General features: G+C 42.1%; 1 protein-coding gene across 4 annotated transcripts in view; it reads right to left on the bottom strand.

The window, feature by feature from the left end:
- Window positions 1-7,579: 7,579 nt before the first annotated feature.
- PCMTD1 (protein-L-isoaspartate (D-aspartate) O-methyltransferase domain containing 1) overlaps window positions 7,580-25,419 on the bottom strand; it is an 85,577-nt gene continuing 67,737 nt past the window's right edge. For 2 of the 4 annotated variants that reach the window (XM_074944400.1, XM_074944399.1), the window contains 3 exons: window positions 21,598-21,769; window positions 19,645-19,768; window positions 7,580-10,232 (listed from right to left, as the gene is read on the bottom strand). In XM_074944400.1, the coding sequence (XP_074800501.1) occupies window positions 9,862-10,232; window positions 19,645-19,768; window positions 21,598-21,651 (549 nt within the window). In that variant the 5' untranslated portion in view covers window positions 21,652-21,769 and the 3' untranslated portion in view covers window positions 7,580-9,861. The remainder of the gene's footprint in view (window positions 10,233-19,644; window positions 19,769-21,597; window positions 21,770-25,419) is intronic. The other 2 variants (XM_074944397.1, XM_074944398.1) reach the window with 1 other exon arrangement.

Genomic DNA, 25,419 nt, shown 5'->3' with positions numbered 1-25,419 from the left:
ATAGAGCACAGACGAATGCGTGGAGGCAAATAATGTCAGAGTGCAGGAAAGCACAAAATGACCGGGAGGAGAGGTGGCGGGCTGAAGAGAGTAAGTGGCGGGCTGAAAACAGGGCTGAGGCTCAAATGTGGCAGCAGCGTGATGAGAGGAGGCAGGATTCAATGCTGAGGCTGCTGGAGGATCAAACCAGTATTCTCCAGTGTATGGTTGAGCTGCAGCAAAGGCAGCTGGAGCACAGACTGCCACTACAGCCCCTGTGTAACCAACCACCCTCCTCCCCAAGTTCCATAGTCTCCACACCCAGATGCCCAAGAACGCGGTGGGGGGGCCTCCGGCCAACCAGCCACTCCACCACAGAGGATTGCCCAAAAAACAGAAGGCTGGTATTCAATAAATTTTAAGGTTGTAAACTTTTAAAGTGCTGTGTGGCATTTTCCTTCCCTCCTCCACCACCCCTCCTGGGCTACCTTGGTAGTCATCCCCCTATTTGTGTGATGAATGAATAAAGACTGCATGAATGTGAAGCAACAATGACTTTATTGCCTCTGCAAGTGGTGATCGAAGGGAGGAGGGGAGGGTGGTTAGCTTACAGAGAAGTAGAGTGAACCAAGGGGCGGGGGGTTTCATCAAGGAGAAACCAACAAAACTTTCACACCGTAGCCTGTCCAGTCATGAAACTGGTTTTCAAAGCTTCTCTGATGTGTACCGCACCCTCCTGTGCTCTTCTAACCGCCCTGGTGTCTGGCTGCATGTAACCAGCAGCCAGGTGATTTGCCTCAACCTCCCACCCCGCCATAAACGTCTCCCCCTTACTCTCACAGATATTGTGGAGCACACAGCAAGCAGTAATAACAGTGGGAATATTGGTTTTGCTGAGGTCTAAGCAAGTCAGTAAACTGCACCAGCGCGCCTTTAAACATCCAAATGCACATTCTACCACCATTCTGCACTTGCTCAGCCTGTAGTTGAACAGCTCCTGACTACTGTCCAGGCTGCCTGTGTACGGCTTCATGAGCCATGGCATTAAGGGGTAGGCTGGGTCCCCAAGGATAACTATAGGCATTTCAACATCCCCAACAGTTATTTTCTGGTCTGGGAATAAAGTCCCTTCCTGCAGCTTTTGAAACAGACCAGAGTTCCTGAAGATGCGAGCGTCATGTACCTTTCCCGGCCATCCCAAGTTGATGTTGGTGAAACATCCCTTGTGATCCACCAGTGCTTGCAGCACTATTGAAAAGTACCCCTTGCGGTTTATGTACTCGCCGGCTTGGTGCTCCGGTGCCAAGATAGGGATATGGGTTCCGTCTATGGCCCCACCACAGTTAGGGAATCCCATTGCAGCAAAGCCATCCACTATGACCTGCACATTTCCCAGGGTCACTACCCTTGATATCAGCAGATCTTTGATCGCGTGGGCTACTTGCATCACAACAGCCCCCACAGTAGATTTGCCCACTCCAAATTGATTCCCAACTGACCGGTAGCTGTCTGGCGTTGCAAGCTTCCACAGGGCTATCGCCACTCGCTTCTCAATTGTGAGGGCTTCTCTCATCTTGGTATTCATGCGCCTCAGGGCAGGGGAAAGCAAGTCACAAAGTTCCCTTATGCATGCGAAAGTTTCGCAGCCACTGGGAATCGTCCCAGAGCTGCAACACTATGCGGTCCCACCAGTCTGTGCTTGTTTCCCGAGCCCAGAATCGGCGTTCCACAGCATGAACCTGCCCCATTAGCACCATTATGCATGCATTGACAGGGCCCATGCTTTGAGAAAAATCTGTGTCCATGTCCTGATCACTCACGTGACCGCGCTGACGTCGCCTCCTCGCCCGGTATCGCTCTGCCAGGTTCTGGTGCTGCATATACTGCTGGATAATGCGTGTGGTGTTTAATGTGCTCCTAATTGCCAAAGTGAGCTGAGCGGCCTCCATGCTTGCCGTGGTATGGCGTCCGCACAGAAAAAAGGCGCGGAACGATTGTCTGCCGTTGCTCTGACGGAGGGAGGGGCGACTGACGACATGGCTTACAGGGTTGGCTTCAGGGAATTAAAATCAACAAAGGGGGTGGCTTTACATCAAGGAGTATTTCAGGCAGGACTTCACGGAGGGTTCCAATAAGAAATGGTGCACCTAAGTAATTGTTCTTATTGGAACAAGCAGGTTGGTCTGGCCTCTGATTGATACATGGCTAGATTTACCTCGCTGCACCTTCTCTGTGAGTGACTGCAGTGTGACCTAGAGGCATGAGTCCCCTAGACGGGGGAGCGGGGGAAGCAAATGAGTACAAAACAAATCTGGTCTATTTCTTGTTTTGATCCACTTCATCTATCTTTTACATCTTTGGCTGGCAGCAGACAGTGCAGAAGGACTGCAAGCCATCCACATCTCATTGCTGCTCGGCAGAAGATGGTGCAATACGACTGCTAGCCATCGTCATCTCTTGCCTGCCCGGCAGAAGATGGTACAGTACGACTGCTAGCAATCCGTATCGCCTGCCTGCTCACCATAAGACTGTTCAATAGGACTGACTGCAGGACTAAAGAGAATGACCTGGTCAAGTCACTTCTAATGTAGTCCCTGCGCCCATATCTGCCCAGGCGCTCCTGGCCGACGTGGCCAGGAGCACCTCGGACATGACGATGATGGCTACCAGTCCTATTGTACCGTCTGCTGCCACAAGGCAATGGGTTGCTGCTGCTGTGTAGCAATGCAGTACCACGTCTGCCAGCACCCAGGAGACATACGGTGATGGTTACCTGAGCAGGCTCCATGCTTGCCGTGGTACGGCGTCTGCACAGGTAACTCAGGAAAAAAGGCGCGAAACGATTGTCTGCCCTTGTTTTCATGGAGGGAGGGAGGGAACGGGGGCCTGACGATATGTACCCAGAACCACCCGCGACAATGTTTTAGCCCCATCAGGCATTGGGATCTCAACCCAGAATTCCAATGGGCAGTGGAGACTGCGGGAACTGTGGGATAGCTACCCACAGTGCAACACTCCAGAAGTCGACTCTAGCCTCGGTACTGTGGAAGCACTCCGCCGAGTTAATGCACTTAATGAACTTAGAGCATTTTCTGTGGGGACATACACACGAATATATAAAACCGATTTCTAAAAAACCGACTTCTATAAATTCAACCTAATTTCATAGTGTAGACATACCCATAGTGTATGTATGTAGTTCACCAAGACTTAAGGGGTTAATGTTCCTGGACAGATGCTAGAGGAACTCCCAACTGTTGAGGCCTTTTGTGCACCAAGCTGCCCTCCCTTAATAGCATTCACAGCACGGCCCATACCAGAACTTGTTGGCTCTGACAAGTTATTCCTGCCAGATCCCACGTCTCAGACTGTCTTGGAACATGAAAGGCAGTGTTTAGGAAGTCTCTGACAAGGTTCCTCAAGGAAAGAACCAGAAACGTTGTCAAGTTTAGCTCCAAACATAGCGAATTTTTTATACTAATGATGGAAGAGTCTGGTTCTTGGTTCATTCCAACATGATAGGCTAGCTATTCAGATTGTGAATAGGACCAGTAGAAATGTTCAACACAGGTTTTTCATTGAAAAATGGTGTTTTACTAAAACCCAAATGTTTGCAAAAAATTGTTTTTGAAAAAAATGTTTTCCCGCAGTCAACCCCCACCTCCTCAAAAACTGATTTAAACTGAAAATGTTTGGTTCCAGTTGAATAATAAAAAAGAAACAAAAAACAATCAGTATTCTTTTAAATGAAAACTAATTGTGAATGCACCTGTCCCTCACTGTACTTATTCATTTACTGCTCCAAAGCATTTTCTGAACACAGATACTATCAACTAGTGCTGTTTCCCAATTACAAATATGAGACACATCAGAGACAGAATCATAGAATTGGAAGGGACCTCGAGAGGTCATCTAGTTCGGTCCCCTGCACTCAAGGCAGGACTAAGTATTATCTAGACCATCTCTGACAGGTGTTTTTCCAACCTGCTCTTAAAAATCCCCACTGATGGAGATTCCACAACCTCCCTAGGCAATTTATTCTAGTGCTTAACCACTCTGACAGTTAGGAAGTTTTTGTACCCTTCGATTCTTGACTGAGAATCTGCAAGAATCCAGAGCCTATATCTACTTGTGTTCCTTTCAAGAGACATGACTGCTTCCAGATAGAGCAGATTTAGTTAGTTTACTGTTTGAAGTCTGATTTAAAATGGGCATGAAACCCCCTCTTTTGGATATTACGAATAAATGCCCTTTTTCACAAACTCAATGACCGTCTTTCCCAAGAGGTACTGACTCCCTGCAAGCTGTTTTCCAAATACACAGTTGGACTTCAATGTAGTCCTGGAAGGAGCAATTTTTATTTGGGAAGGGAAGGGTAGCAAAGGCATTTTGTACCCCCCCACCAGATAAAGCTGAGAATCATAGAATCATAGAATATCAGGGTTGGAAGGGACCCCAGAAGGTCATCTAGTCCAACCCCCTGCTCGAAGCAGGACCAACTCCCAGTTAAATCATCCCAGCCAGGGCTTTGTCAAGCCTGACCTTAAAAACCTCTAAGGAAGGAGATTCTACCACCTCCCTAGGTAACGCATTCCAGTGTTTCACCACCCTCTTAGTGAAAAAGTTTTTCCTAATATCCAATCTAAACCTCCCCCATTGCAACTTGAGACCATTACTCCTCGTTCTGTCATCTGCTACCATTGAGAACAGTCTAGAGCCATCCTCTTTGGAACCCCCTTTCAGGTAGTTGAAAGCAGCTATCAAATCCCCCCTCATTCTTCTCTTCTGCAGACTAAACAATCCCAGCTCCCTCAGCCTCTCCTCATAAGTCATGTGCTCTAGACCCCTAATCATTTTTGTTGCCCTTCGCTGGACTCTCTCCAATTTATCCACATCCTTCTTGTAGTGTGGGGCCCAAAACTGGACACAGTACTCCAGATGAGGCCTCACCAGTGTCGAATAGAGGGGAACGATCACGTCCCTCGATCTGCTCGCTATGCCCCTACTTATACATCCCAAAATGCCATTGGCCTTCTTGGCAACAAGGGCACACTGTTGACTCATATCCAGCTTCTCGTCCACTGTAACCCCTAGGTCCTTTTCTGCAGAACTGCTGCCGAGCCATTCGGTCCCTAGTCTGTAGCGGTGCATTGGATTCTTCCATCCTAAGTGCAGGACCCTGCACTTATCCTTATTGAACCTCATCAGATTTCTTTTGGCCCAATCCTCCAATTTGTCTAGGTCCTTCTGTATCCTATCCCTCCCCTCCAGCGTATCTACCACTCCTCCCAGTTTAGTATCATCCGCAAATTTGCTGAGAGTGCAATCCACACCATCCTCCAGATCATTTATGAAGATATTGAACAAAACCGGCCCCAGGACCGACCCCTGGGGCACTCCACTTGACACCGGCTGCCAACTAGACATGGAGCCATTGATCACTACCCATTGAGCCCGACAATCTAGCCAGCTTTCTACCCACCTTATAGTGCATTCATCCAGCCCATACTTCCTTAACTTGCTGACAAGAATACTGTGGGTGACCGTGTCAAAAGCTTTGCTAAAGTCAAGAAACAATACATCCACTGCTTTCCCTTCATCTACAGAACCAGTAATCTCATCATAAAAGGCAATTAGATTAGTCAGGCATGACCTTCCCTTGGTGAATCCATGCTGACTGTTCCTGATCACTTTCCTCTCATGTAAGTGCTTCAGGATTGATTCTTTGAGGACCTGCTCCATGATTTTTCCAGGGACTGAGGTGAGGCTGACTGGCCTGTAGTTCCCAGGATCCTCCTTCTTCCCTTTTTTAAAGATTGGCACTACATTAGCCTTTTTCCAGTCATCCGGGACTTCCCCCGTTCGCCACGAGTTTTCAAAGATAATGGCCAAGGGCTCTGCAATCACAGCTGCCAATTCCTTCAGCACTCTCGGATGCAACTCGTCCGGCCCCATGGACTTGTGCACGTCCAGCTTTTCTAAATAGTCCCTAACCACCTCTATCTCCACAGAGGGCTGGCCATCTCTTCCCCATTCTGTGATGCCCAGCGCAGCAGTCTGGGAGCTGACCTTGTTAGTGAAAACAGAGGCAAAAAAAGCATTGAGTACATTAGCTTTTTCCACATCCTCTGTCACTAGGTTGCCTCCCTCATTCAGTAAGGGGCCCACACTTTCCTTGGCTTTCTTCTTGTTGCCAACATACCTGAAGAAACCCTTCTTGTTGCTCTTGACATCTCTTGCTAGCTGCAGCTCCAGGTGCGATTTGGCCCTCCTGATATCTTTCCTACATGCCCGAGCAATATTTTTATACTCTTCCCTGGTCATATGTCCAACCTTCCACTTCTTGTAAGCTTCTTTTTTATGTTTAAGATCCGCTAGGATTTCACCATTAAGCCAAGCTGGTTGCCTGCCATATTTACTATTCTTTCGACTCATCGGGATGGTTTGTCCCTGTAACCTCAACAGGGATTCCTTGAAATACAGCCAGCTCTCCTGGACTCCCTTCCCCTTCATGTTAGTCCCCCAGGGGATCCTGGCCATCTGTTCCCTGAGGGAGTCGAAGTCTGCTTTCCTGAAGTCCAGGGTCCGTATCCTGCTGCTTACCTTTCTTCCCTGCGTCAGGATCCTGAACTCAACCAACTCATGGTCACTGCCTCCCAGATTCCCATCCACTTTTGCTTCCCCCACTAATTCTACCCGGTTTGTGAGCAGCAGGTCAAGAAAAGCGCCCCCCCTAGTTGGCTCCCCTAGCACTTGCGCCAGGAAATTGTCCCCTACGCTTTCCAAAAACTTCCTGGATTGTCTATGCACTGCTGTATTGCTCTCCCAGCAGATATCAGGAAAATTAAAGTCACCCATGAGAATCAGGGCATGCGATCTAGTAGCTTCCGTGAGTTGCCGGAAGAAAGCCTCATCCACCTCATCCCCCTGGTCCGGTGGTCTATAGCAGACTCCCACCACTACATCACTCTTGTTGCACACACTTCTAAACTTAATCCAGAGACACTCAGGTTTTTCCACAGTTTCGTACCGGAGCTCTGAGCAGTCATACTGCTCCCTTACATACAGTGCTACTCCCCCACCTTTTCTGCCCTGCCTGTCCTTCCTGAACAGTTTATAACCATCCATGACTGTACTCCAGTCATGTGAGTTATCCCACCAAGTCTCTGTTATTCCAATCACGTCATAGTTCCTTGACATCACCAGGACCTCCAGTTCTCCCTGCTTGTTTCCAAGGCTTTGTGCATTTGTATATAAGCACTTGAGATAACCTGTTGATCGCCCCTCATTCCTATACCAGAGGGGCCACCCAGGGGTAGGGGGCTCTTAACAAATCTAGTCTTATGTAGTACTTCTAATTCCAAAACTGGTGAAAGGATGCATCATCATTTCTTCCCCATTGTAGTAGTTTTTCATTTCAATTATATCATTGTTTTCTAATTAAAAAGCTACCAGAGGTCTGCATAGGAACGGACTGAAAATGAAAACCAAACACAAATGAAAGCATTTCCATGAAAAAACAAGTTTGAGTAACCACAAGCCACCAAAAAAAGTTTTTATTGCAATAATGTCCCATTATCAACTTATGTCAAAGACAATTGATTCATTTTGCATTTCTACTTTTTTATTGAATGTAAATGTAAATTCAACAGTGTAAAATAAATCTACATATAAACACAAAAAGAAACTTTCAGTGACTCTCAAAAAGTTACATAGTGAATAATCATGACAAATCATCCATTGTCTATTTTACCAAGTATACAAGAGTGAAAAACAATGCAGAAAGTCATTCTTCAAAAGCATCCTGTATAAAGTTCTCTTAAAGAAAATATGTAAATTATATTTAGTAACTTCAAACTCTTGAACATATGGATGCTGATTCTGAAAAGGGGAGAAGACAAAATTCCCAGGCTACCTGGAAAGTATAACATCTTGAATTTCAGATTATTTAAATTTTAATTCCATCTAAAAACAAAACATTTAAAGATTATATTCAATGGTTCCAATAGCTAAGCCATTGCAATTACTCCATTAGTATCATTTTATTGGAAAATATCTAAACTATCTCTGACCTGTGAAAAGAAGGTCAGGAAATTAAGGCAGTGTTTTTTAAATTTTATTTATTCATGCTGTGAATATGCTGTGGAAAAAAACTCCACATGTTGGTACAATAGGCCTTTCATCAAGTTGCCTTTTCAATATTACTAAGACATACTTTTTAAAATGGTAAATGAATCATGAAATGCACAATCAAAAATCAGTGTCCAATCTGTAGCAGGACTAAATATTATCTCACTGTTAAAGTCTGAAACAATGTTTAATTTTTAAGTGACTATTGAAAAAAGGGATTATTACACTAGATGTGTAATGTCTGGCTATGAAAATAACAACTGCAATGGTCATGATTTTATCTTATGGTTAAATGGTCGATGGATTTAATAATGAATATTACCACAACAGTAAATATATTGCACAGAAATTTTCTCTAAGAGGAATGTTTTCCATGAGGTCCAACAGACAGATGTTTCCAATAAAAGTGGCTTTTATGGAATATCATGCCTAGTTCTTAAACTGCATTCTCCCTCATGGCTATGCTACAATACACTCAAAATATTAAGTGGGCAAAAATGCACAAAGCACTCCATCAAGCCAAGAAGAAAACTGCAAGCAACTTCACCAAATGGGAGAGAAGAGATGGAGGGGAAATATTCAAATGAGCACTCTGTGGGTCCCAAAGTTTAAACTGCTACTCTCAATTTCCAACAGATAGATATAAAAGATTGTGAATATTTATGAGCTAAAAATAGTTGTGTTCAGAAACAAACGTAGGGCCAGCACAACCCTGCCTTCTCAGAGAAATATTTAGATGAAATACAAAATCCACTTACTAAAGTGCATCTGCTGAACAAATTCTACTATTACAGCTATCCAAGTAAGCAATACAAGCTAAACTTTATTCATATTCTAGTCTATTAAAGTTGTAAATATAAATCATTTAATTCTAAATTACAATCTTTTTATTACCAAATATTGTGTCTATACTGTGAATTTTAGAAAGAAACTAAATAAGTTGTCTTAAAACCCTTGAGAATGAGAAAAGTCTTTATTTATAAATACTGAAAATGTAGTATGGAGTTAAACAAATAGGGTTGTAGTAAGCATCGTTTTTGCTTTATATTCAACATGATGTTCCCTTAAGGCTCCGAGAGAAGTGGTCACTTTTCTCAAGATCTTTTGGCAAAAGATATAAATGCAAAAGTAGCAGGGTCACCTGACATTTCAGAACTTGCATTTTTGTATTTCATTAAAGCCAGCTCATTTAATGTCTGTATACAGTTATTGCACTTATGTATTTCTTGGAATACATTTATATCAACACAGTAATAATGACAGCAACAAAGTCACGGTAAAATAAATGTTTTTAAAGGGTACAATTTCAATATTACATGAGAAATGCCTGTGTGCATGTTTAAAACTTCATGCAGACAACTGTTATTCAAGTCAGAATGCATTTGTTCAACAGCTAATTAGCACATATAAAATTTCACTTACCCTTCCATCAATACAAATCTGTTAAAGATCAAAAAAAGATTTACCATGCCAAGTCTTGATTAGTGCTGCATACTGCTTTGGAATATCTTTGTATCAGAGTTAAAACTGTATTTCTCAAAATTTAAAGAAAAATAAATTTAAAAAAAGGGATTCTCTACTACCGAATACAAGTCTTCGTAGCAAAGTTAAGACAGAGAAGTTACAATTTATGACTGTACTTCAGTCTTGTTGAAAGACTAATGATCTTTGTCCATCTATTTCTTAATAAATGCTACATTTTCAAGAATAAAGGAGCTATCAGTAGGCATTATTGTTTCTACTTAAAATGAGTTACTTTTCTCTGTAGTATGTCAAGTATGCTTTTAAAGATTCGGGTAGCGGTAGACTCATAATTTTTTCTCGCAATAAATTTCGAGGAGGTTCCTCTGGTTTCAAGGCTTCATTGTGATCTTTATCATCATCATCTTTGTTGTCTTCTTCCATCCTTTCATCCTCCTCACTGTCTAGAGGCTGAGGAATGAGCTGATTGCCTACAAACACATAGGTGTTAATCCTGCGTCTACGGCACCTCCTGCGTTTTCGTTTTGGTGGGGGCTTCTGAGGGATACCCTTGGCTTGCATCTCATCATTTATGAAATTTCTAAGAGTGCGTCTAATGTAGATCCGAGCTAAGTCCTGTAGATTCCTAACAGCACATTGGGCTAAGAGGAAAAAGAAAAATTATGCATGCCATATCAGTGAAATTGTTATTTTCTAAAAGTAAGAAACTGCTACAGAAAAATAAAGTATGATACTGAACAGCAATTTCAAGACTTACTATGATATGGAAATATAAAAGGCGAAGTCTGGCAACCTTTGACAAACCACGTAGCAGATCAGTAACCTTGTGTGAGCTGACCTTGCTTATGATTTTTGAAGGGTGGAGTGTACCTGGGAGAGGGGTGCATCTCAGCTCATGTGCTCTTCAGACTAGCCAAGCAGAAGTTCACTGGATCGCACACACCCAACGGGAGGAAAAAAAAAGCCCTTTCCTCCCTGGCTGGGGTGCCACTACATGCGCAGAGCAATGGCTCCCACTCCTGGGATTAGAGATGGACCAGGTTTCTGAGCTGCTGTCTGCATTGCACTAGTTGCCTTTTTAGGGCAGGGAAGGTATTTTGTATAGGTGTTTTTTTTCCCCACAGCTCCCCAGTGACCTAGTAGGGTGGGTTAGGAGGTAAAGTTCACGTTGTCCCAACTTGACAGGTGCTCAGTGCAGGTACCATCTGATAGTGTGCCCGTTTCCCTGATGAACCAGAACTGGAAGTGGAGTTATGGGAAGGAGCTCCTGATGTCTTCTCCCTGTATCAGACAACCCCTTTTCCCTCAATCCTTGTACAAGGGGAGGGAAGTGAGGTCCCAGCAATAGCTCTGGGACCAGCTTGGGGTGCGATGGGGAAGAGAATCCTGATGGCAGCCCCTTCCCCCCTCCGGGCAGAATGCATTATGAAAAAAAGTATGATCCTCATTGGACAAGTTATTGCTGGATAGTTCGAGACTGAGTTAAATAAAGTTGAAGCTGAGTTAAACCATATTCCTTGTGTCCTTGTCGTTCTTCATTAATGTCTGGGACAATACAACAGAAATAGACCAGTTTCGAGTATGGAAAAATGATATGGAGAAGAGGCAAAGTTGTTTAAAAATTTTTTATATATGCTCCTGTCAGGGTTCCCTCCCCACTCTGAACTTCAGGGTACAGATGTGGGGACCTGCATGAAACACCCCTTAAGCTTATTTCTACCAGCTTAGGTTAAAAACTTCCCCAAGGCACAATTTCTTTCTTGTCCTTGGACGGTATTGCTGCCACCACCAAGTGAGCTAGACAAAGATTTAGGAAAAGGACCACTTGGAGTTCCTGTTTCCCTAAAATATCCCCCCAAGTCCCTTCACCCCCTTTCCTGGGGAGGCTTGAGAATAATATACCAACCAAATAGGTAAACAAGGTGAGCACAGACCAGACCCTTGGGTTTTTAGGACACTAAAAACCAATCAGGTTCTTAAAAACAGAACTTTTATTATAAAGAAAAAGGTAAAAGAAGCACCTCTGTAAAATCAGGATGGAAGGTAATTGTACAGGGTAATAAGATTTAAAAACACAGACGATTCCCCTCTAGGCAAAACTTCAAAGTTACAAAACAAGAAATAAATCTCCCTCTTAGCATAGGGAAAATTCACAAGCTAAAACAAAAGATAATCTAATGCATTTCCTTGCTTTACTTACAATTTTTGTAATCTAGATGCTTATTTCAGATAGGGTTTTAGGAGAGGTTTTTTTGTTTTCTTTTCTGCCCTGATCTCTCTCTGTCCCGGAGAGAACAACAAAGAGAGCACACAACCTCCCCCTGTCCCCCTCCCTCCCCCCCCCAAAAAAGCACCACAACTTTCCTCCACAGATTTGAAAGGATCTTCTTCCCTTATTGGTCCTTTTGGTCAGATGCCAACCAGGTTGTTTGAGCTTCTTAACCCTTTACAAGTATAGGAGAGATTTTATGCTACCCATAGCTGTATATTTATGACAGCTTCCAATACTGTATTTTAAAAAATCTAGCAGCCAGATACATTTCAGACAAAGCTTCTTCCTCTGATATTTACAGATGCATATGGAGGCTTCAATTGTGTGCTAAAAAATGGAATAGAGAAGAGTAATATTTATGATGTTCTGCCTCTAAAACACTGATTCTAGTACTGGCAACAAGGATTTTAATCAAGTTTCTGGAAATTTCAATGGCAAATCTGAAAATAACCCAACATGTTGATTTAAAAGAACAAAACCAATTAAAACCTCTTAAAGGTACATTTGTTAAATCACAAGCTTACTGAGCCCTGGTCTCAGTCCATGCTTCAGTCATAGATTTGTAAACAAACTATAAAAGATTTGGAGGGTAAAGAAGATGAACTAGTAGACATTCCTACCACAGATGGGACTGAAAGTTTAAAGAGCCCTTCATAAATCACAGGAGAAATGAACAAATTATTTGATAAAATGCTGAAATAAAAGTCTGAAAGTAAAGGTCCCAAGAGAAGCATATGAGCAAATGAGCTCACAGCCTTCCTTCTCCATAAAACTAATAGGATGAAACAACACCTAAAATCAAAATCCTCTAATCTCAAATTCACATAAAAATTTTATTATTTCTACTACTGCATACACAGATGATAATACTCCCTTAGATTTCCTAAAGGAAATTAAAATATTTGTAAGGTCTTGAGGATTTAGTCCCTTCAATCACATCAGGAATCATTTATTTCAATTATCTCCTAAGAATGGTAAAGTAAAGCTTTACATACAGACGTGTTTTAGTGAGATAAATACAATATCCCTCATGATTCCATGCCAAAAAAATTCTTAGCTCCAACTACATTAATACAGGAGGGGCAGCCTCCAAGTTTTACAGTGTCTACAGACCCCTTTTTGCTATACTAAATGTAGATTATAAACTCCTCTCAAAGATAGAGGTTTTTAAGGTCAGGCTTGACAAAGCCCTGGCTGGGACGATTTAGTTGGGGATTGGTCCTGCTTTGAGCAGGGGGTTGGACTAGATGACCTCCTGAGGTCCCTTCCAACCCTGATATTTTATGATTCTATGATTGTATTTAAAGGCCTGAAACACTGATTGTGCACTTGAATTTAGTTTATAACTGAGCTATGTTGACCTGTTAACACCAAGCACCTAAACACATTTTGACTTTTAAAAATTCAACTCTAGATAAGAGAATAAGACCCTAGATAAGCTTTTGATGTTGAGAGAGCCTTTGGTTGGCTCAAATGGACACTTGTTTTTTTAAATTTAAATAGCAGCAATAATGGGCTTTGAAGTTGTATAAGAAAAAAAAATGATACACCTTCCACAATCATTTTCACTTAAAGATATTTATTCTACAGATTGGAATAAGACATTTTCAAAAGGAGGAGGTTATTTACCTTTAACTGAAAGAAAAGGAGTAATAGTGGCACTTTAGAGACTAACCAATTTATTTGAGCATAAGCTTTTGTGAGCTACAGTAAGCTTATGCTCAAATAAATTGGTTAGTCTCTAAGGTGCCACTAGTACTCCTTTTCTTTTTGCGAATACAGACTAACACGGCTGCTATTCTGAAACTCACCTTTAACTGGAGGTTCTTCAAGATGTGTGGTCCCTATTAGTATTCCAAACGTGGATGCGTGTTCGTGCCATGTGCTGGAACGTTTTCTTAGCAGTGTCTGTTGACCTGCATATGCATCCCCTTGTGCTCCCAGCAAGGGTCGTGCGGGTCAACGCTTCTCCAGTGTCACTCTTACCGCTGAGTAGTCCAGCCCTCAGCAGAGGGGATGGCGGGCGGATACTGGACTACAAATAGGGACTACATATTTCAAAGAGCCTGCAGTTACAGGTAAGTAACCTCCTCTTCTTCTTCGAATGATGGTCCCTATGTATTCCAAATGTGGATGAGTAGAGAGCAGTGATCAGCATGGAGGTGGGTGCGAGGACGTGAGAGGAAGTAGTTTGTAGTATAGCATGGCCTACAGCACCGTCTGCAGCTGCTGCTTGGGCAATGGCGTAGTGGGATGTGAACGTGTGGATGGAGCAGCATGTTGCTACATGACAGATGTCTTGCCACAAGACGTCCGCTTGCACAGAGTGTGCTGTGACTCCATCAGGCGGCAGTACATTGGATAACGTGTAGCATTCATGGATGCACCTGGCGATCCATTTGGAGAGTCATTTGGGAGGAAAGGGCTTGGCCCTTGGATCAGTCAGGAAGACTACAAATAGTTTTGGTGAAGAACGAAAGGCACAGGGCTAGAAGAATGTAGAATGCAATGCACAGCTGATGTCGAGTGAGTGTAGGACTGTGTCCACGTGGGAGGCATGCAGCTTGAGGTAGAACACAGGCAGGTTGATGCACTGATTTAGGTGGAACTCCAACACTACTTTTGGGAGGAATTCAGGGTATAGCTGTAAGGAACACTGTGGAACACTGTGTAAGCAGAGTAGGTCAGGCATCATGGCCGCCAGTTAACTGATGCATCTAGCTGAGGTAATGGCCTCTAAGAACATCACCTTCATGGAGAGAAGGGAGAGGTAGTGTGTTGCTAGTGGCTCAAAGAGGGGCTTCATGAGGGCAAAGAGAATGAGATTAAGGGGGCTTGAGTACTGGTGGGAAGGTATTGAGGAGACCTGTCATGAAATGGATGGTGGTAGGGTGTGTAACACTGAAGTGCTATCCATAGTGGGGAGAAAGGCACTGAGTGCTGCTAGGATGGACCCGTATAGAGCTCAGGGACAGGCCTGACATTCTGAGCTCAAGAAGGTAGTGGAGGACAATAGATATGGATATCGCACTCAGTGGGTGGTAATGCCCATGAGATGAAGCATTTCCATTTAGCTTGCTAACAGGCCCTGGTGGATGCCCTCCTGCTCTGGTTAGGGATTTGTCATACCAGTTTGGAGCATGCTTTGTCTACCCCTGAGCCCCATCCAAAAACCAGGCTGTGAGGAGAAGAGGGCCTGGACTGGGATGCTGGCCCTGGCTCAATCTTGTATGAGGAGATCCAGGAGCATTCAGAGGTGGGGTGGTGTGCAGGTGGCGAGTATAAGGAGGTGTGTGAATCAAAACTGATGGGTCCAGAACGGGGCTATAAATATTATAGTAGCTCGGCAAATCTTATGAAGCTCTTGTGGGAGGAGGGGGTTAGGGGAAAGGCAAAGCAAAAGTTATCCATCCAGGGGAGGAGAAGAGCATTGCTCAGTGAGTCCTCCTGTGATGAATGGCTAGAAAGGGTTAAACATTTTGAAAAATATATAACCCTCAAAAGACATGTGGGGAGAAGTTTGTGTTTTTGTGTATTTACATATGTATGAGTAGGGTCGACAATATAATCAATAGTCCCTGTCTATGCTGTAATCTGATAATTCAGAGGTCAAAAGAACATCCTATCATTTAAATGAATTGTAAACATGGGATATCTCGGTATTCATCTTTCCCTGAAATGTACTGTGAATGGTGGAAGAACAAGCCAATGGCCTTATGTTAATTTGTATAGCTAAGCACCGGTGATGGACCTCCTTCAAAGTCATCCTAATTACCTTTTTGTTCCCTGAGGAACTCCAACCTGTCAAAAGACAAGAAATCGTATAAAAGATCCCTGGGTCCTGATTCTGTCATCTCAAATGTGCTTAGGCTTCATCAGAGGAAGTTTGAGTTGCAAGACTGAGGTCCCAGTTATGCTGGTACACCCTGAATATGAGATTTGGGCATTGTACTATAGCCCATGAACTATTTCTGAAAGAACTCTGCAACTACAAAGCTCACCATCTCTGCTATAGTCTTGGCCTTCACAACATCCTTTGGCAAAGAGTTCTACGGGTTGACTGTGCATTGTGTGAAGAAATATTTCCTTTTGCTTGTTTTAAACCCGCTACCTATTAATTTCATATGGTGACTGCTAATTCTTGTGTTATGAGAAAGAGTAAAGAACGCTTCCTTATTTACTTTCTCCACACCAGTCATGATTTTATAGACCTCTATCATATCCCCCTTTAGTCGTCCCTCTTCCAAGCTGAAAAGTCACAGTTTTCTTACTCTCTCCTCAATGGAAGCTGTTCAATATCCCAAATCATTTTTGTTGCCCTTCTCTGTACCTTTTCCAATTCCAATATATCCTTTTTGAGATGGGGTGACTGCATCTGCACGCAGTATTCAAGATGTGGGCATACCATGGATTTATATAGAGGCAATATGACATTTTTGGTCTTATTATCTATCCCTTTCCTAATGATTGCCAATATTCTCTTCGCCTTTTTGACTGCCACTGCACATTGAGTGGATGTTTTCAGAGAAGTATCCACAATGTCTCCAAGATCTCTTTCTTGAGTGGTAACAGCTAATTTAGATCCCATCATTTTATATGTATAGTTGGATTATGTTTTCCAATGTGCATTACTTTGCATTTATCAGCATTAAATTTCATCTATTTTGTTGCCCAATCACCCAGTTTTGGGAGATCCCTTTGTAGCTCTTCGCAGTCTGCTTTGGACTTAACTATCTTGAGTAGCTTTGTATCATCTTCAAATTTTGCCACCTCACTGTTTACCCCTTTTCCCAGATCATTTAGGAATACGTTGAACAATACTGGTCCCAGTACAGACTCCTGTGGGGAACACAACTATTTACCTCTCTCCGTTCTGAAAACTGGTAATTTATTCCTACCCTTTGTTTCCTATCATTTATCCAGTTACTGATCTATGACAGGATCTTTCCTCTTATCCCATGACAGCTTATTTTGCTTAAGAGCCTTTGGTGAGGGAAAAAGAAAAGGAGTACTTGTGGTGAGGAACTTTGTCAAAGGCTTTCTGAAAATCTAAGTACACTATATCCACTGGATCCCCCTTATCCACATGCTTGTTGACCCCCTCAAAGAATTCTAGTAGATTGGTGAGGCATGATTTCCCCTTACAAAAACAATGTTGACTCTTCCCCAACAAATTGTGCTCATCTGTGTGTCTGAAAATTCTGGTCTTTACTATAATTCCAACCAATTTGCTTGGTACTGAAGTTAGGCTTAACGGCATGTAATTGCCAGGACCGCCTCTAGAGCCTTTTTGAAAAATTGGCGTCATATTAGCTATCCTCCAGTCATCTGGTACAGAAGCTGATCTAAATGACAGGTTACTTACTACAGTTAATAATGCTGCCATTTCACATTTGAGTTCCTTCAGAACTCTTGGTGAATACCATCTGGTTCTGGTGATTTATTACTGTTTAATTTATCAATTTGTTCCAAAACCTCCTGTAATGACACCTCAATCTGGGACAGTTCCTCAGATTTGTTACCTAAAAAGAATGGCCCTCAATATTTGGGGTCTTTTACAGAGGCTTTTGAGAGATGGGAAGTGTTATATTGTGTAACAGTTACTGGTTATTATTCCGTTCTCATGATCATGAAGCCGGAGAAAAAACCTTACTTCACTGTATGAAAGAACTAAGCCAGTGATACTTAGACCTCAGCCAAATTATTAATCAGTATTACCCAAAAGAGCCACAATAGTGTGAATGGCAGGAAATTATATATTTCTTACAGCAAATAAGTTAGTAACTTAGGTGAGTTGCACCTTAAAGACTAACAGACTTATTTGGGCATAAGCTTTTGTGGGTAAAAAAACCCACTTCTTCAGACTAACACGGCTACTCCATGATATTAGGCAAGCTAATAACTTAATTGGTTAATAAGATCATAAAAGCATCCTGATTGGTTGATAACTAAATCACACAGTGTTTTAATATCATGTGCTGCAAACAGCCGCAGGAGATGCATTAAAGAGCCATTTGCAGCTCGAGAGCCAGTCTGAGCATTACTGATCTAAGCCAACTCAGACGGTGAGAAAAATTTATCTACATACTCTTATTGGATTTGAATAGGCATATCAAACTTTTCTCTTGTAGCATGTGTTTTCCACAGTAATAGATAAACATAGTTACAAGTAACTACCTATTCCATGCATTGATTAGATCGGTCTCTTCTTCCACTCCTTTTATGAATTGGGCAACTTGAAATTTAAAAAAGGTGCCTCTTTATAGAAAATATATTTTAAAATACTAAATGTTAAAAATGGAATTCTATTGCTCTGTACTAATTTTATTTTCTGTGACTCAAAACTATACTAGGCCAACACCACTTCATTTAAAGATTGGTACCCATAAATTGCAATATTTTTTTAAAGTCTATTTTAAAAAAAATATATTTTCTGCTCCCTATACTGCTTTCTTTCAAAGTACTATATCTGGAACACAAGAAGTAGGTTTTCCCCCTGCCTATATCTCTGGGCAGGAAAGAGAATTTAAAAAAAAATGAATTTATATCATGAGAACTGAAGCAAGGTAGCGGAGAGAGCCTGAAATTGAGAACCCTGGTCAGAGGATAGTGTAAAGCCAGGGCCGCCAACATTCGGCTCTTCAGAAGTTAATATGCGGCTCCTCGTATAGGCACCGACTCAGGGGCTGGAGCTACAGGCGCCAACCTTCCAATGTGCTGGCGGGGGGGGGGGGCGGGCGCGCGGGGGGGCTCGCTGCTCAACCCTGGGCTCTGCCACAGGCCCTGCCCCCACTCCACCCCTTCCCGCCCCCTCCCCAAGCCTGCAGTGCCCTTGCTCCTCCACCCTTCCCCCCAGAGCCTCCTGCACACCATGAAACAGCTCATCAGGAGGTGCAGGGAGGGGGAGACACTGATTGAGGAGGCTGCCGGTGGGTGGGAGGTGCTGGGAACTAGGGGGGGCTGCTGACGTATTACTGTGGCTCTTTGGCAACATACATTGCTAAATTCTGGCTCCTTCTCAGGCTCAGGTTGACCACCCCTGGTGTAAAGTGTGTAAAAATGGCTGAACAGAGACGAGCAACTGGGCACTTTTGAAAATCCCACTAGGCACCACATCTAAATACCTTTAAAAAAAATCTGATCCAAAGTGATTGAATTAGAAAGAAAATCCCAATCACCATTTGTTAAGCATCTCCATGTCCCTGAAATGTTCTGGCCTCCCTTCCCAAGATACAGGGAGGCACAGAGGCTTGCCACCAGGCATGTGGTGCTTTTGGCCCTTCCCTTCCACTCTGGGGGAGAAGAGGAATTTATACAATGTTTCACTGCTCTTTGGAAGGCAGCACAAGGGGCATATGTTCACCATCCCCTGCAACATCAAGTATTAACTGTCTATGTTTTATTTGTGCTTAGTTAAAGTGGACTTGGCGGAATGTGAGGGGAGATGTCAACAATCGGATTTTGGGAATGTCCACAAGAAAAAACGAGGGGCGGGGGGAGGGGGGGAGGGCGGAGAACAGGAAACTCACAGTATGGTTTTAATTTAAAATACAAAAAATAATAAACTTAATTAGATTCAGAGAGATGTGTCCTAGTGATACTGAACACAAGCCAGAAATGTTATATATCAGAACCAGAGGGGCTTTTTTGAACAGTACATTCCCATTCTATTGCATTATGTCTGTATAACACAGCCTCCCCACTCTGTGGACAGGAATACCAGCTCAGGTACAATAAACTAGATGTGCCAAAAAGGAAAGGCCACAACAGCTGACACTTACGCAGTCCCACAGTATCACGTTTGCTGTTGTCATTCCTGTTGGGTTGTACTAGTGGAGCAAATGAAACAGCGAGGATGTTTTTACTTTCCCAAGTGTTCTGTCCAGTTCGCAGGATTTGTGTTAGCTACATAAAAACAACAAAAATATAAGACAAAGTTCAGCAGTTAAGTAAATCATTTCATTTGGTTTGTTCGTTTGTTACACCCACCATTCTTCAGTTTGAGTCAGTTTATAACATTGCCATTTTAATTTGCTTCAAATGTAATTCAGAGAAGCTGTTCTCTTGCCAAAACTGAATTTTATATTCTTTATAAAATGATATTCAGCCATTTCCCATTTTGCTGTGCTCTGAAAAAAAATAAGAGCGTTGACATGTATTTACGTTTTAACAACAATGCCCTTTTGGCAACTTTTTTTTAAAGTTCAAATGTCCAAATTATTTACATTTAATATTACTGTAAACTAAGAAAGCAGAGCGACATTTAGAAAGATTTAGTACAGTTTCATCTGCATTTGCGTGATCATACTCTGAAAACCCTAAGCTGCCTAGACACAAACTGTGTCTAACCACCACAGTAGTGGGCACATAACTACACATCTCTCTAGAGGAGGTATTGTTAAAGATGCTTTATTGGTGTCTGAAAAATAGGAGAAATGAACACACACACCCCTATTATTAAGTTAATCTAGCCGGGCTTTCCTTAGCACTGGTCCAGGGTGAAACCAGCAAGTCCAAGATCACGATAATTCTCACTTTCTCCTGTATTCATAAATATTAGCAAAAAGTGTACTTATATGAATCATGAATCTTCTATTTAATTAGATTAACAATTTTCCTTGAAAATATTTTAGTTTATCTATATAGAGAGAATAAATGTTTACTAGTGAAAGTAACACGATATGCCTATCAACTTAGAAAGCACCCAATTATGCTACCTATACGATAGCATATTTTAATGATACAAGTTTTTAAACAATTTCAGTGCTGTTTTGAAGAAGCTATGCAGCAACTATAAGGCAACTCCTTTAGTGAGGACTGTTAACTACCAAGTAACTTGCAAACTAATCTTCAGCTCAAACATTTCAATAAAAATTTGGCTGTAGAGGGACAGTAACTTGAGCAAGTCACTTCATCTCTCTGCAGCAGTGTCCCCCATCAGTAAACTGGAGATCATAACGTTTACTTCTGCCTGTAAAGCTCTTTGAGATCTATGGATGAAAATGATATAGGTGCTAACTATTGTATTATTAAATTACACTCCTGGCTGAAAATATTTTCCCTATTATTGTGACAAGCAACACCTAAAATAACAATGTCTGAAAGAGATCATTAAAAAATTCAATGTTGTTAGTCTGCCTGCTTGGTGCATTTGACAGCACTTTGTGTATATAGTTAATGTCACTGCTTCCCCTACAGTCAACTAGATAAATCTGTGCTGAGTTTTCTTTCACACAATAGGGAAGAGAAAATTATTTTTTAAAGAAAATAGGATAGGATTTTTTTTTGTTTTATAATCAAGGATGCTCTGGGGCAGGTATAGCACATTACAGTACTTTTGGCAAAATCCTGGCCCCACTGAAGTCAATGGGAGTTTTGCTATGGATGTCAACTGGACCAGGATTTCACCCTTTGTCTCAGCGTTTTTTTTTTTGTTTTTTTTTTTAAGCTAACTAGATTTCGACTTAATGGTGTCCTTGCAAATATGGACTTTTGGGTGAAATGGCCGGCTAGTTTGACATAAAAACAAAACACTCAAATAGCCCCTAGGATCACTTTAAAAGACTGTAAAACATCTTCACACTCACACTGTACTGCTGTAGTTGAGCAGACAAGGATCATTAGTCAAAAAGCAAGTAAATTAAGTCTATAGCCTACACAGGAGACAAGCATTTTTGTTAAACTGTGTGATTCTTATATCAAAACACAGCAACGGAAAATTGTCAGTGAATCACCTGATCTTCTATTGGCATAACCAGAATGCCTCCAACTTTCAATAAAATTTTCATGTAGTTCTCATGATCTTTCTGGACCCCAGCTCCACAATAAATCCGATCATACTGATGACTGTCCGATGCGATCTCCAGACAATTACCAACTACAAAGGCAGGTTCACAGAACTCAAATCTAGGGGGGAGGGAGGGGAAGAAAGGGTATATATTTCAGAATAGAAGTCTATTGTTTAAACACAAGCAAATTCAGCTAAATATAGTAAAACTTCGATTTCACACCTTTGCTCATTTGTAATTAACACATTTAAAGAGTGTCAGCATGCTGTAATTGTACTAGATACAGAAACAGAAGAGATGACTGAAATACATCAATATTTGCCTATGCATATCAGTTTACACTGTCAAAAAAGAATGGTGTATTATTTTCTAAATGTAATCATATATGCCTTGCTGAACAATTAATAAAGTATTAAAAAAAAACAAACACAAAAAACCCTTTTAAATTACTGTCTTTATTCACATTTATAAAGTATCCATGTTATGCTCTGCGCGTTGCACAAAAATTAAAACAGTTCAATAAGTCCTTGGTCTCAAACTACTCCCCTTTCATCATCCCCTAAAACCAGCTCTTTCCCCACAAACTCCCTTCTCAAAAGGAAAAAAATATGGGAAGACATGTTTTCCAGTGTGTGCCCTAAAAGTCACCAACTCCGGTTCTGACAGACCAAATAGGAGAGGAGAAAGTGATTTCAAGAGTCAAAGACCCCTCATTAAGAATTTCATTCAATCAGCTCCTATTCAGTACGTTTTTTAAGCATGAGCCTAACTTTAAGCACATGAGCAGTCTCATTGAAATTGTGACAGAAGAGGAGCAGCTCTGTAATAACTCATACTGTATGAAACCTGGTATGTAATTGGAATCTTTCCTGTATGCACAACTTAGTCTATTTTAATGTGGGGGACTAGTAAGAACAAGCAGGACATGAAACAATGACTCAAGATAAGCCACCTCTGAGTAAATAAAGGCTTAAAAGACAAATCCCTGAACCATTAACTTTAGAGATTCTACCTCCTGTTCCAATTATCTTGCAGAACTGGGTTTGACAAGCAGGGGCAAAGTCTGAGAACTGACAAGAACAAAAAGCTGTGACTGGACTAAAAAGGACTCACTCTTTCTCAAGATTTTAGGGAGTTCTTCAGGGGAACCAGATTGACAGACACCTTCTGTGACTGAAGTTAGGCCTTACCAGCAGGGGATGGTAGGGGTGAAGGTAAAATAGATGTGCGTAGATGGTTTTAAAATCCTTATTCCCTAAATGCTTTGTTTCCCTAAATTCTTTTGTTTTAAGGAAGCTGTATGATCACTACACACACCACTGGTCACAAACTCCTGAAGGGGAAATCACAGTTGCCAAATCCAGTCAGATCACATGGGTGAGCATAGTTCATACATAGGGTACTATAGCCCAGGACCTGGTATAAGCGTGGGAGAATTGAGGAATTTGACCCCAGGAGAGGTAAAGGCATGAGGCCTGATGCCTTAGGGGAACAGGAAGGGGACAGAGGTGCAGTAAGCTCTGAAGCCAGAACAGAAGCCCTTGCAGCAGTATCACAAGGGACAACAGGCGGTTTCTCAGATAATCCATATTGTTAGAGATATTCAAGTCAAAACCAGCATTTTAAACTTCATCCAAAATCAATTTGTGCAGCTAATGCTGATCTCAGAGCACAGGTATAACACACTCCTTTCAAGAAAAATTGCTTAAATTAGTAAGTTCCTGCAGTCTCAGATGTTGCCTGTGTTGTGTTTTACATTGAACCTAGATTATGCAGCAAAGCCCAGAACAGCAGAGAAACTCTACCACTCTCCTGTCACAAGCCTCCTTCCCCTTTTATAGGCAGTATAGCAGCCTAAAACGCTCAATACCCAGTCTTGTGCCTTAAGTGTCTGTATGCTCCAGAACATCCACAGCTGCATCATGCTTGAAGTGTGCAGGAGAAAGGTCAGCCTGCCCCTAACTACATTCAAATGGAGCTCCTAAAGTACTTAGTGCTTCTCCTGTGAGCTCTCAGCAGTTACACATAGCTATGTCCTGCATAGCTTCCAAGATCCCTCCATCAGGGCTTCTGATCCCATAGGGCTCTATAAAAGGCGGTCCCTGATACCTGCATTTCCTTCATCCTCTATCACTGCCTGGTTCCGTCTCAACTGCTCCATCAAAAGGCAGAAGTTATGCAACTGCTTATATAGCCACATAATTCTTTGGGCAAGCCCTGTGTACTATTCTGTACTGACTGAAATTTTCAAATGGAGTTCCAACCTTGTGGCTTTGGAGGTTGCAAAAACAGAACTCTGGGCCACAGCTCCTTACCTGAAATCTCAATATGCTTAGACCCATATAGGTAGAACTTTCCAGAGGGTTCTGACTTTGGTGCTTAGATTCATGTTTACTGAAATATGCAGATCTGTACTGACAATAATCAAAGCTTTGCAGCAAATTGCTGATGAAGTGGCATACAAAATGATGCTAATTTTCGTTTAGATTATACATTTCTGGCTATTGACTTTTAAAACAGAAAATATGGGATTATATGATTTAACAAGATGTCTATAGGGAGGTGAGATGGGAAGGACAGAATTTTTTCTTCCCTGAAAAACCATATCAAGTGTAAACCAAACAACCTCGTCTATAGAGAGGGTACAGTCACAGGTTGATTTAATCTGGGAGGTCTCTAAATCCAGTGGATCTCAACCTTCATCCAGTTATACTGAGAAGTTCACAGACATCTGCAGCCATGTTGTGAATTTGACAGCGGACTGCATCACTGAAAAGAGAATGGCTTGAATTGACTAACAGCAGCAGCAGATCCCAACACTGACAATATTCAAGATACAGGGAGCTATTAATGTTTCCTCAAATTATAATGAGGCTTGGCGGCTTTCACTATTCACAGTAACGCTAACTATAATACTTAAGGGCTTTCATGTTCGTAGTATTGCCATTAATAAAACAATCTTCTGGTTTTGTAAACTTATAAGCTTTTGCTTGAAGAATTCCATGCATTTCTTTGGTAAAGATGGATGTTAGCTCTTGAAACAGCTTAGTGCTCCTTCCTATTATTAGCTCTATGCATGTCCCAAAATACTTTGCCAACTACTGCAACAGCCTCTTTGATGTATTGTGGGTAGGTCTCAAGCATTCTGATATGCATTTTGATCTGAATCCACTAGAACAGAAAGCCAGGCTGCAAGAAACGGATCTACCGGAGAGGGAAAGAAAGGGAGGGTGGTTGGGACTGCCTTGTCCATCTCCATGGAACAGTGCAGGATGGACATACTATAATTCAATTAACTTCACCTTGAGGGGAAGCTGGGAGAGCAAGAGGTAGCAGGTCCCAGCAGGACAGGGAGACGGGGGGGAAAAAAAAAAACAACAATGGATGCCTGGATGCAGAAGAATAAATTAATTAGATGACAGAATTCTCCATTTAATGGCATCATGGGAAAAACCTGATTCCATGGCAACAAAATTGAAGAGTCCACAGGGCCCTGCTTGAGAAGAATGGGAAGTTCACACAGAGTTATTCAAGCTGTCAATCACTGCATATTTAGTTCATTTTTTACATTATCTCTGCAAACACAAGGACTAGAAAAAACAAAAAGAAAAAAGATTCAGGGGGAGGAGGGATGGTCATAACTCATGAAACCTGTTCATCATCCCTACAGGGGATCCTTGCTCTAGTCCAAGGTCTCAGGGAAAAGCAGAGGTAGCCAGTCTATATGCCTGACCTACCAACTACTACGACCCCTTTTTCATTCATGGC

This window comes from Natator depressus, chromosome 2, assembly GCF_965152275.1.
Source record: "Natator depressus isolate rNatDep1 chromosome 2, rNatDep2.hap1, whole genome shotgun sequence".
Lineage (NCBI taxonomy): Eukaryota > Metazoa > Chordata > Testudines > Cheloniidae > Natator > Natator depressus.
Note: the sequence above shows the minus strand (reverse complement) of the source record. Positions and strands in the feature narration are given on the sequence as shown.